The sequence below is a fragment of the Thermobia domestica genome, chromosome 16 (genome assembly GCF_964235325.1).
Source record: "Thermobia domestica chromosome 16, izTheDome1.hap1.1, whole genome shotgun sequence".
Lineage (NCBI taxonomy): Eukaryota > Metazoa > Arthropoda > Insecta > Zygentoma > Lepismatidae > Thermobia > Thermobia domestica.
The window spans coordinates 9,317,980-9,331,858 of NC_137469.1; the positions used below are offsets into that span (position 1 = coordinate 9,317,980).

At 37.3% G+C, this 13,879-nt stretch overlaps 1 protein-coding gene across 1 annotated transcript in view; it reads right to left on the bottom strand.

Moving 5' to 3' along the window:
- LOC145672904 (cytochrome P450 4C1-like) overlaps positions 1-13,879 on the bottom strand; it is a 114,892-nt gene that overhangs the window by 71,293 nt on the left and 29,720 nt on the right. The window contains exon 4 of the mRNA XM_081742105.1: positions 12,619-12,804. Within this exon, the coding sequence (XP_081598231.1) occupies positions 12,619-12,804 (186 nt within the window). The remainder of the gene's footprint in view (positions 1-12,618; positions 12,805-13,879) is intronic.

Genomic DNA, 13,879 nt, shown 5'->3' on the forward strand with positions numbered 1-13,879 from the left:
CGTTAGGAATGTTCGGTGCAATGTGTGTTCAGACTAGTGTTGTGAAGGCCTGAGAAAAACGGAAATTTTGGGTTTAAAAGAACATTTTTTTACAGTTCTCCCGAGCTTGGAAAAAACGGAATATTTAGGCAAAATTGAAATTTTCGAATATTTTATTATATTATGCTTTCAAAATTAAAAGTGTTTTATATTTACTAGTTTAGAGTTAACAAAATTAAGTAGAGGGGAAATGTTGTGCACAACTCATCCAAACATTTCAAAGTTAGCACCGTGATAGAATGGAGTTATGGCTACAAAAGAAACTAAAATATAATCCTATTTAGCTTAATTAGTATAGACGCATTAAAATTATCTTGAGCAATATTATGAAGTTCCCCCTTGATGGCAGGGAAGTGCTAAAATAACGGGGCCAGAATCATTTTAGTTAATATGTTAAATCAAACATATATTTTATAGAGATATCTTCCTTGTTCTTTGAAGATAATTAGAAAAAATAATTTGTTCGGAAATATTGGCAAAAACAGGAAAATATAGTTTAAAACTATTTTTTTGCCTGATGCTAGTAATCTTATTTGCTGTAATATGTCTGCAGCATATACATTAGGAAGTCGAAAATCCGAACTAATTGGGACCACAGGTAGTTCGAATTTTCTAAAATGACAAAAAACATACCATTTAGGCTTACATGTACTGTACGGTATGTTCTTCAATCGATACAGTGGTTGTTCAGTACATACAGTAATTACAATACCGAACGCAAGGCTACTTACATTTAATGTTTCTGAAGAACCTGCTCGTACACTAAATTACACCGATCTTGTAAGTCACACTTAAATCTTATAGGCCTATGAGAAAATAAAAATAAAAATATGTATTACAAACAATTACATATGAATGAACTTTTGTAAATATACTGACTTCACACAACGTCGACGGACATACTATTAATTGTTTATCGCTAGCGTTAAGACAAAGTGTATTAAGTTTCTAGGGACCGATTCGGATTTTTGACGTTTCGGATTTTTGACGTTCGGATTATCGACGTCCTACTGTATATACAATGTATTTCGCTAATGGAAAAATACTTAAAGCAACAGGTTTTAATTCTACTTTTTATTTTTTCTGATTTCTGGTAAAATCCCTCTTTATTCTTTGTATATTTTTCGAAAAACTCAAAAAGAGAGAGTATCTTATTTACACATACACACATATACCGCACAAGTGAGTGAATTTGAGCAGCGAAAAATATATTAAAGGGTTGAGTACGTGAAACTTCCGTTCGTTATTATTACAGACTAGCAGAATACCCGTTCTTCGCACGGGGAGAATACGTTTCATTTTGGACACAAAGGGCACAAAACTGTCACCAATGAACTTACGGAGCCCCAAAACTATGGATTCGATATTAATACCGGTAATTTTCAATTATCTTTACATATCACCATCCCCCCTTAGAGTACTAATGGGACTGAATATCAATTTAAACGGCCGGAAATGTCACTGTTCATCTCAGCGACCCGAAAAACTATGGATTCGACAGTAATATCGGTCATTTTCAATACTTTTTATATATCTTCTCCCTCCTTCAAGTTGTGGGGCCGAATTTTGATTTAAAGGACATACGAAGTGTTATGTTCATTTCAGCGACCCCGAAAATTATGCATTTGACACTAATGTCAGTCATTTTCCCCTCTCCCCTTCCCCCAAGTTACACCTTCAAAGTGAAATAATAAAAACCATCCCGAACCTTATTTATGTTGAAAATTTTATCAAGGTCGGTAAAATTTCCAAAAATTTTCAACCCGTTAATAAAAAATAATTTGTTCGGAAATATTAGCAAAAACCGGAAAATATAATTTAAAAATTATTTACTCGTCTGATGCTAGTAATACTACTTGCTGTAACATGTTTGCAGCATATATACAATGTATTTTGCTAACAGGAAAAATACTTGAAGCAACAGGTTTTAATTTTTACTTTTTAGTTTCCTAATTTCTGGTAAAATCTTCCCTCTTTATTACTTGTATAATTTTCGAATAACTTAAAAAGAGAAATGATCTTAATTACACATATACACATATACCGCAGAAGTGAGTAAATTTGAACAGCGACAAATATATTAAAGGATTGAATGTATGAAAGTTCTGTTCGTTATTATTTCAGACTAACCGAATAACTTGCACGGGGAGAATACGTTTCATTTTGGACATAAAGGGCACCTAAACTGTCACCAATGAAATTATAGAGCCCCAAAATTATGAATTCGACACTACTGTCGGTAATTTTCAATTAGCTTTACATGTTCCCGTCCTCCCTTAGGAGTACTAATGGGGCTGAATTTATGGATTTAAACGGCATCTTCTGTTCATCTCAGGGACCCCGAAATGTATGGATTTGGCAGCCATTTTCAATCATTTCTCTCTCTCTCTCTCTCTCTCTATATATATATATATATATATATATATATATATATATATATATATATATATATATATATATATATATATATATGTGTGTGTGTGTGTGTGTGTGTGTGAATTTGGATTTAAACGACCGGAAGAGTCACTGTCCATCTCAGCGTCCCCGAAAACTATGAATTCGACAGTAATATCGTTCATTTTCAATAATTTTATGTATCTTCTCCCTCCTCCAAGTTGTGGGGCCAAATTTCGATTTAAACGGCATCCGAAGTGTCATTGTTCACTTCAGCGACCCCGAAAATTATGGATTCGACACTAATATCTGTCATTTCCCCTCTCCCCTTCCCTAAAGTTGCACCTTCAAAGTGAAATATTAAAAATCATCCCGAGCCTCACCTATGTTGAAAATTTTATCAAGGTCGGTCTGATGATTCAGGAGTTATTTTGTTAGAAACAAACATAATCAGTTTCATTTCGATTGTAATAGATAATCTGTCGCACTAGAAAACATGTGTTTGTTTACATACAGGATTTTGTACATAAAGTTTATATAAGTGTCTATATTACAATATTAAATAATAGTAATTATATGTTTTAGTGCATGAGTATTAGTGAAGTTTGCCTACCTCTCTTTCTCTTAAGAAGTGATTTGGTTAAAATTAACAAAACTTCACTAGATCAAAGAGCATATTAAGAACTCAGTTTCATTCAAGAGACATATTTGTTGCAACAGAAACACTTCATGTTGGTAGGCTTGTATGTAACTGTAAAAGTTCTGTAATTAATGCACATCCACGAATAAATGACATAATAGAAATAAGTGCAGACTATTAATTTTCAGCTAGCTGAACCTGCGCTCTCTACACAGCGCATCATTCACATATGAGCATGAATCTCCTTGTCATTCCTCATATCTGTACATGTCCCTTTAGAGATACAAGTGAAGGTCACCTTCATAAAAATCAGGAAGGAGTATCATAAACGGGAAATTTTTTCGATTATTTTTTTTTCAGTATTTTGCACCGTTTGCAAGATTTGAGCCCACTTATAGTTGAAATTTCTAATTCATATATGACCAGTGTTTCCTTTCTTTTTGCATGTATTATGTAATAAGTAAATAAATTACACACACAATTAATTATGTCAGAGATATACGGAGTTCATTGTGAAAAAAAAAAAACTCCCCAAACAATGAAGATTCATCTTAGACTGGAGAAATGGTTATCCTTCTTTTTCTTATAATTTGGCCATGAAATAAACGCCTGAGAGATATACAACCCCTATATACAACTATAGGATGTTGGAATATATAACTCATAGGGTATGATGCTTTACTTTTTCAAAAATTTCAGTACTTCCACTGTACCCCTAAAAATGTAATAAAGAACCTGAGCATGTTTTTTTTAAATATTCAATTAGAACAGCACAATTTACACAAAATTTGGAATCGACCAATGAAAACGGCACGTTTCTAGCACTTGTGGGTTCAAGATCTCATTGTCGAAAGAACTGGAGACAAACATATAAACTTTTCTGTGGGAAGAAACATATACGGGTAAATCTAGTATTCTAATATATAGATAATAATTGGAATAGTTTTATTTTCGAGTGCTATTTTTTAATATTCGCAATATTGAAATTTTGGAACTTATATTTTTCACGCATTTGAAGAAAAAAGGTATGACAACCAGTAAAATTAACCTAATACAAATATTTTTATTTTTTCAATTTTTTTCAATTTTTCAAGAAAGAAATCGAGAAAAAAACGTTTTTTTTTACCAACATGTTCAAAATTTCCCGAAATTTTACAACACTAGTTCAGACACACTTGTACTTTGCCCAGCATTAAACTCTGATGTTGGTTTCGACGCAGTTTGCAGCCTGTCCTGTTTTACCAGTCTGCCCAACCTACAACGTCGGACAAATGTAGTGAGGTGAGGGGCGCGCAACCCCTTGACGTTTGGACGTCGTCGCCACTTGTTGAAGAAACTCACCACAACACTCCTCGAACACCTGACAAGTCCTGCAGTTTCTGAAATTCTCGTGCCGAGTGTTTCTGAATGAGTACTTTCTTCAAAATAATATTAAAAGTTATAGAAAGATTTTCGAGACATTCGAGTCGAGTCGAGATTTTTAGGAGCTGTCTCGACTCGAAAATTCGAGTCGAGAAATACGTTTGTCTCGACTCGTCTCGAATTTTACAGAGTGTGTCTCGACTCGAATTCGAGTCGAGTCGAGTCGAGATTCGAGACGTGTCTCGACTCGTGCGCATCCCTATCTACGCTATCAGGGGCGTCGACAGAACGAACACATGGGAGCTGTCTAAGTGGTAGCCCCACCATGTTCGATTGAACCACAAATTGTCGCGATCGTTTATACATCGTTTGTGCAAAAATGTGCAGGTAAAATTTTCGTTTGTACTAAATAATATACGGATGTGAGTATTTTTAATGTTTGACCTAGAATGGAAGGAAAGGAATGGGGATTGCAATTATTATAATTATGTATATATCTCAGGATTTGCTCAAAGTTAGAGATATGAAAGTTGTTATTTCGACTTCTTATTTGAAATGTTAAACCAGTGTATCGTGTTTTAACGTTTTTTGATATTTAGCCTAGAAAGTAAGAAAGGGGATTGGGCTACAGCTGTGTATTACTGTTTTTGCAGTTTAGCGATCAACGTTAACCGGTTGAATAACGATTGCTGAGATTGAAAATGGTACCTATTATTAGAACGCTAGATTGCAAAACACCAGTTCTCGCTATCTCCTATTCCGATAATCGTCAATATACTGTAAATTTATTAAGTGGAATGGGTGAAACACGTACGAACTTTAAAAATACCGTAGTTGGAAAGAGTAGAAGCTGAGGGACAGTCTGTGAACCGAACTCAGAAGCTCTCGATTTGCAAAGCGTGAAACACAAACTGTGTTGGTTCTTATTATTCCCATTTAAACATTAATTTGATTATTTCTATATGCCACTCTATGTCGATAACGGCTGAACTTGAACTTAAAACGGCATTGAATCTGTCACTATTCATCTCAGTCATCCTGGAAACTGTTCCTTCGACACTAATATCGTCTGTTTTCGATTATTCCTCCCTCTGAACCCCCATGACGGTGGGGGCCAAAATGGTATTTAAATGACATCAGAAGTATCACTATTCTTTTCAGACCCTCTGAACTATGGATCCGACACATTACTTTTACATGTAACCCCCATCACTCCTCGGAGGTCAGAGAGGGTTCGCAGAATATAGCGATCTTTATTAATTAGACGATAGGTTACCTAATCACCAAATTTGATTTAGATCTGAAATTACCAAGAAATAGAGTATCGTATACACACATATCAGCACCCATAGAAGGGTCAGAGGAAGTACCAAATATAGCTATATTCTATTGACTTGCTCACGAAATTTAGTTCAGATCCGATCAGTATTTACGGAGAAATAAAACATCACATTCACACAGAGAGAAAGAGAGAGATAGACAAACCTACAAAACATCTGGTAGGAATCTATAAGCTCCCATATTCATACGGCGGGAGCTAAAAATTATTCTAAATATTTACGTCATTGCTTATCCATATCAATTTCTATCTATTTATTAAATTGTGTTCATATTGTACATCTATGAATGTAGTACATTCATTTAATCGAACATGGAGCAAAAATTCACTAAGACATTCTTTTAAGTTACAATAAATTTGAAGCAACAATTATTCAATTGAATATTATTTCCATATATTTTCCTACAGTTCCGTATATTTTCCTTCACATTATACCTTGTTATTATTTTTACTAAATTTCAAATTCAAGAATAAAAGTTACAGGGGATGGACAAAAATATGGACTTCCTTCATGCACATTACCTTCACTATAAGCAAGTAGGACCGTGTGCAGAACGCCCTGTAGTCGATGGGGAATGGAGAAATATAGGTCGCGTATGGTTGTCAAAGAGACGTTATACCATTCTTCCGCCAAAGTAGCGGAACGTTGTTATAGAGAGGACGGTGGTGGGTAGCGGGTATCCAAAACTGACCACAAGGACCCGATGATATTGAGGTGTGGCGATTCTGGGGGCCATGGAAGTTGCGACACTTCATATTTGTGCTCATCGAACCAGTTCTGGACGATGTGAGCTGTATGAGCAGGGACTCTGTCATCTTGGAACATGGCATTACCATCTGGAAATAAGATTTGCATCGTGGAATGCAGCTGGTTACTCAAAATGGTTACTTGGTCCTTGGCATTGACATGTTCATGCAAGGTGATAATGAGTCTGGCAGAATATCAGCATATGGCTGCCTAAATCATCACTGGACCACCAAAACTGCCGAAATCATCACTATTGGTAACAGAAGTCTGTATTGTACGCTTGTGCCGGCGTTTTCCACACGTAAACTCGACCAGCACTTGGAAACAATGTAAAGGAAGACTCATCCGACCAGATGCCAGTCTTCCACCTCTCCATTGTCCAGTTTTTATGGGCGTTGCACCACTGTCTCCGTATAGCAGCGTAGTCAATAGTAACGAGTGGTTTGGAAATGCAAAATCTGCCATAAATTCCTTACTTGTGGAGTTCTCTTCTGACTGTTTTAACACTAACAGGCTTTGTAAGCACAGTATTCAGCTCAGCATTGACTTTTCGCGCCATGGTGATCTGCTTCGTCACAATCCTACCCAATGTGCGTGTCTCTGTCACGCAACGCACACTTGCGCCCACGCTGGTGCTTCGCTGAAACGGTTTTTCCGAAACATTCGTAGGCAAAAATGATCTTCGAGACTGTACCTCTTGATACACTAAAAATTTCCGCTATTTTCATTACGGAAACTCCCACAATACGTACACAAATAATTTCCCCTCTTTGAAACTCTATCAGTTCAGACATGATTCACGATAACCTGCACGGACTGGTCGTTGAACTATAATTGGCCCTTCTGTTCGATTGGCCAGGCTGTTTACCTCAAGGGATGTGCCGGTGACCACAGCGACACCATCATGTTCAGACTCAAATCGTGTTTGAAATGGCTCAATCTTTTATACCAGGTGTTTCCACTCTTTTTGTATATCCCCTGTATTTGCATCCCATGTCTTGTTAGTAAATACTCCATAGTATAGGACACATTTTTTAATGTTCCACTAACCAGTACTTTCAAAGTTAATTGCTTCTACTATAATATTACTATTATTATTATTATTATTATTATTATTATTATTATTATTATTATTATTATTATTATTATTATTATTATTATTATTATTATTATTATTATTATTATCTTACGACTAGCAGATGGTCCAACGTACAACTGTGCGCAATATTTTGTCTTCATCCTGAGTCTTTAATATAGAATTAATCCAAAATCCAAAATCGCGAATTTCGTGAGCAGTTTAGTGAACCCCCTTTCTTACATTTTAGGTTAAGTACCAGAAAACGTTAAACCATGATACACTGGTTTAACATTTGAAATGTGAAGTCGAAATAACAACTTTCATATCTCTAAATTGAGCAATCCCGAGATATATACATAATTATAGTAATTGCAATCCCCAACTCTTTTCTTCAATTCTAGGTCAAATATTAAAAATACTCACATCCGTATATTATTTAGTACAAACGAAAATTTTACCTGCACACTTTTGCACAACGATGTATAAACGATCACGACAATTTGTGGTTCAATCGAACATGATGAGGCTACCACTTAGACAGCTCCCATGTGTGTTCGTTCTGTCGACGCCCCTGATAGCGTAGAAACTAAACTTTCGCCTGCGCATTACTGTACAAATGATGTACAAAAAATTGAGATAATTTTCTTTTGAATCGGACGTGGGGAGGGGCTACCAATTAGGCAGCATATACTTTATTATCGTTTTGACGGCGCCCCATTTGTGTGCAAACGAAAATTTCGCCTTCACATTTCTGTACAAACGATTGAGACCATTTCGGATTGAATCTGAAAAGGTGGGGGGACTGTCTAAATAGTAGCCCCCACTTTGTTTTCGTTCTGGCGGCGCCCCTAATTGTGTACAAACGAAAATTTCGCCTGCACATTTCTGTACAAACGATTTTCAAACGATTGAGACAATCTCCGATTGAATCTGAAAAGGTGGGGGGGCTACCATTTAGACAGCCACCTACTTCGTTTTCGTTTGGCGGCGCCCCTAATTGTTTACAAACGAAAATTTTGCCAGTACATTTTTATACAAATGATGTACAAACGACTGAGACCATTTCCGATTGAATCTGAAAAGCTGGGGGCTGTCTAAATGGTAGCTCCCCACTTTGTTTTCGTTCTGGCGCCCCTAATTGTGTACAAACGAAAATTTTGCCTCCACATTTCTGTACAAATGATGTACAAACGATTGAGACCATTTCCGATTGAATCTGAAAAGGTGGGGGCTACCATTTAGACAGTCCCCCACTTTGTTTTCGTTCTGGCGGCGCCCCTAATTGTGCACAAACGAAAATTTCGCCTGCACATTTCTCTACAAACGATGTTCAAACGATTGAGACAATCTCCGATTGAATCTGAAAAGGTGGGGGGGCTACCATTTAGACAGCCACCTACTTTTTTTCGTTCTGGCGGCGCTCCTAATTGTGTACAAACGAAAATTTCGCCTGCACATTTCTGTACAAACGATGTACAAACGATTGAGACCATTTCCGATTCAATCTGAAGAGGTGGGGGGGCTACCATTTAGACAGCCCCCCCTCCCACTTTGTTTTCGTTCTGGCGGCGCCCCTAATTGTGTACAAACGAAAATTTCGCCTGCACATTTCTGTACAAACGATGTACAAACGATTGAGACCATTTCCGCTTGAATCTGCAAAGGTGGGGGGGGCTACCATTTAGACAGCCCCCCCTCCCACTTTGTTTTCGTTCTGGCGGCGCCCTTAATTGTGTACAAACGAAAATTTCGCCTGCACATTTCTGTACAAATGATGTACAGACGACTGAGACCATTTCTGATTGAATCTGAAAAGATGGGGGGGGGGGGCTGTCTAAATGGACGTGAATTTCAGTTCTGCAAGTTTAACGGCTTCGAGATACTAAATTGTTTTCGCAAAAATTGGGATTCCCACTACCTCCTAAGGGTATGTATTATAATGAAAGCGATATGATAACATCCCAGTTTGGATTAAGACCTAACTATATACCAAAAGTAATTTTATTTGACTTTGCAATTTGGCCCTCATAATCAGGCACACAAAGTTACATTCAACTTTTTATATAATAATTTATATATTACAGTGATTCAAAAATGCATTTTTACCAGTAGATAGCTCCTGTAAAAACTCACAGGCTGTGTGTCTCGAAAGCCAAGTAGTAGTATAAGTCCTAATGATATTATTACAATTACAAATATCAAAATCTAAAAGTGCCTGAAGTTCTTTTTTCACTTAGAGATACTCATCTCAGGTAAGTAAACAAAAACTAATGAGAACGGAAGGGAAATGGAGTCCTTGAAAGTAAAAGGTAGACAAATTCACCAGTGTTCAGAAGATGCTGTCTACAATGCAGTGAGCAGAGTGGCTCGGTAGGTCAAAGGAGTCGGCGGGACAGAGTGGGTCATGGTGGGTGATGGGTCACAGTGGGTCATGGTGGGTGATAGGTTGCAGTGGGACATGGTGGGTCGTAGTGAGTCACGGTGGGTCATATGCTGTTGATTCACGACCCACTGACCCATTCAGAAAACTTGACTCACTTGACCCACTGCATCTCTGATCCATGCCATAGCCACAACCATTTATACATACCATACCATGCCGGTATTGCTTTCTACATTTCCCTTGGTTCTAGTAAACTTCGTGTTGCTTCGTGTGCTCCGAAGAAAGCCGAAGGATCGCGGCAAACCAGTCACGACCGAGCTAGTTTCTCTTTAAGGCTGCCTGTCGAGACACGGCATGGAAACGGAACGTCATGTGTGAATTAAAAATGACAAGTGAATGAATTTTCAATGTTAAGGTCTGAAAATAAACTTTATGGAACATGGAAAAGACACACTATGTGGGAATTAACCTTAACAGTTAACAAGGTATAAGGAGAAGTATTAGGAATAACCGGATGATAGTAGTGTACTCGAGACGAGACATTTTCTTGAAGAAATGCGAGTTAAGACAAAAATCTTCGAACATAAAGAAATACATTTCTCAAGGCGAGAAAGTACTACGAATTTACCTTTTCAATGCGAGACACATCGAAATTTATTCTCGTGCTCAAGTTTGCAATAAACAAAACATGATTAAAAGTTCAACTCCTCAGGGTATATATAGTGAAGTAGTAAGCGAGTAAGATAAATAGATGACTACAAATAGTCAGCAATACAGTAAACTACCGACTTACTGAGGGCGAATTAACCAGTCCGTCAAAGAAAATGTTAAATGTGTTTACTGCCAAACGAAGGAAAAATTACCACGATCAAAAACTATCAGTGCAAAACAAAACTTTTCACGAAAAGTTCAAAAAGAAAAAGAAAAAAGAAAGAAAGAAAGAAAAAGAAAAGAAAAGAAAATGTGTTGAATAACAGTATTTTTTGTTCGTTTACATTTAATGTCCTTTTTCAGCATCCAGGCAATGTGGAACCTGGACTTAATGCTTAAAATGGAATCCAAACCACCGTGATGTGTTCAAATTTTGTTATGCTCTCCCATCAGGAACTGAATCCGAGCCAGCTGCACCAAAGTAGCTTTCGGTAGCTACTAAACCAATGGAGAGGACTGGCATAACAGCAGTGACGTCATAGTATCTGGGAGTATGAGTTTTTTTTTTTTTTAATCCACAACAGCACATGATCCACAGTGCCTTCTTGACAGAGGAGTAGGCACCAAGTTTCTAAACAGGGAATTTTTGAGCCGAGCTATTTACAAGCTATTTAAGGGCCGAGCTATTTACAAGCTTAATAAATAGATAACAGACGAATCCCATCTGGGAAACAGGAATTTTGTCCCAGGCCTGCATTTGTCCCCTTATGGCTACACTCCTGTTTTAGGATTACTTGAAAGGGCAAGTAAATACTTGACAGCCTGCTGAGCAACACGATGATGCCATATGAAATAAAATCATCGATCTTAGAAAAAAGAAAAGAAACAAAATTTTGTTTTTAAAGAACTGTAACCAATTTTTTTACTCCAGATTGAACTAAATGACGCTATTCTTTTTGCAAATACAGTAGAACCCTTCTCGTCCGCCTTCGGCTGGTCCGCCACTCCGATTGATATGACCGTGCTCGAGGCAGACTTGTCTCGACTCGTCGGTTACTCACGAGACCCATTTTCGTTTACTGCCGTCGTGGTATTGTTGTTTACTTACTGTTAGAGCATTTCTATTTGTTCTGTGCCCCTTCTGGCGCTACAGCCGATGTGTACTTTCCCGTACCTCCCTCAAAAGAGGAGGGAGAAGTTGTTGCTGCCGAGATCTTTCAATTGTTGGATCCGGAAGCGTTGCCAAAATGAATTATTTCACGGACTTCGCTGTCCTCTATCTTGTTAGCCATTCTAAGTAGCCTACGATCTTTACTCGTCAAAACCAAACGAATGAATGAGAAATTGGCAACACAGCTGACGTCATTCACTTCTTTTCCGTAAGCAAAGGAAGAATTCCCTCCGTCAGAGGGTGGCGGGGGAGGGGCCGAAGTGTAGTTCGCATACTTTCCGAGGGCAGAGATGAGATAGACAGGCTCTACCGCATATCTGCTTTAGTGCTCCGTTATCTCTTGTATTGTTTCTTTCCTTTTCTGTACTGTACAGTTTTTAGTGCTTATTGTTCGTTTGTTTTTACTGTAGGGAACAATACAGTAGATTCTGAGTTCAGAGGTTGTTTATTTTATTGTAAATCCGTATTTTTCGGTATTTTCTGATAGCCTGACCACTGTTGCGTTCCGACCATACAGTACCTTCAGTCCGAAAGGTGACGGATTAGAAGGGTTCTACTTTTTTGTTCATTTTATGTCATTTGCATACATCCAAATTATGGGTTATTCCTATTTCCTAACTAGCATTCACTTTTTATTAGCTTCTAACGGATTAATCGTAATTTTGAGTTAACCCTGGGCATCTTTCTGGCCATTACCCCGGTAAATCGAAAGTTTACTGTATAACTATTTTGTAAAAAGGAAAATCCAGCTTCTACAAAAAATGAAGTCAAGATATTGAAATACCAGGTGAAAAGTTGTTTTCCTCTACTTACCAAGAATACTGTCGAGAGTACAAAGAGCGACAGGTCGAAAAATGTCAAAACCTTCTGATGCAAGATTTTTCCTAAGTTTTTTCACCAGAACATTCGAATTTCTGTTGAATACGTCCACAAATTGTTCCAAGATTTTGAAATGAAAAGTTGGAGTCAAGATTTTTCTGTGAGTGTGCCATTTCTTTCCTGCAAAATAAAAAACCAAAAATATATACATATATTACTAGGAAAATTTTAAAACAAATGTCTCTTTCACTATTTGCATTGAATAATGTGTTGTGAGAAAAGTGGCTAATTACTAGACACTGAATGTTTATGCAGGTAAAACGTGTAAAATGATCAGGCAAATACGTACGTATAATTTAAGAATATAGGCACTAAAAAGTGGAAAGTGGGCAGGCAAATAGGCACTTAGAATTTAGAAATTTAGCCGCTAAAATGTGAGGAATAAGCAGGCAAATAGACAACTAGAATTAAAAATATCGGCACTGAACATGCAAAATAGGCATTCAAATAGGCACTTAGAATTTTAAAATTTAGGCACTAAAACATGAAAAATGGGCAGGCAGTTAGGTACTTAAAATTTAAAAGTATAGGCATTAAAACGTGAAGAATGGGCGCGTAAATAGACACTTAGAATTTAGATATTTTGGCACTAAAATGTGAAGAAAGGGCAAGCAAATAGTCATTTAGAATTTAAAAATATAGGCAATAAAACATGAAAATTGGGTATTCAAATAGGCACTTAGAATTTAAAAATATACCATATTTTACGGACTATAAGACGCATTTTTTCTTCGAAAAATTGCCTCCAAAATTCAGGCGCGTCTTATACCGTACTCGAAATTAATATACAAATGTTTGTCCAATGTTTGATTTAAAATTCCCGCCTGTCTTAAAAATGGCCATATATTCGATGCCGCGGGAAACCTATCTCTATCTGGCAACATTGGATTCAACTGGAAGCACCAGTGCACCGATGCGACGAACATGAGTTGTGCGGATTTACAATCTCGCTAACACTGTCTTCCTTCCGCACCGCCATTACAAACCCAGAACCACAGATTACTATATACAGACCGTAAACTGTGCGAAAAACTGGAAACAAGGCGAACCGTAGCGCCTCTAACATGCGACGACGGAACTAACCAGTATGACGTCACACTCGAAAACCAATGGCAGCGCCAACCCACTTACGACGAAACATCGTTCCCAACCAACGTGCAATCTAATAATAAACATGGTAAACATGGTATTTTTT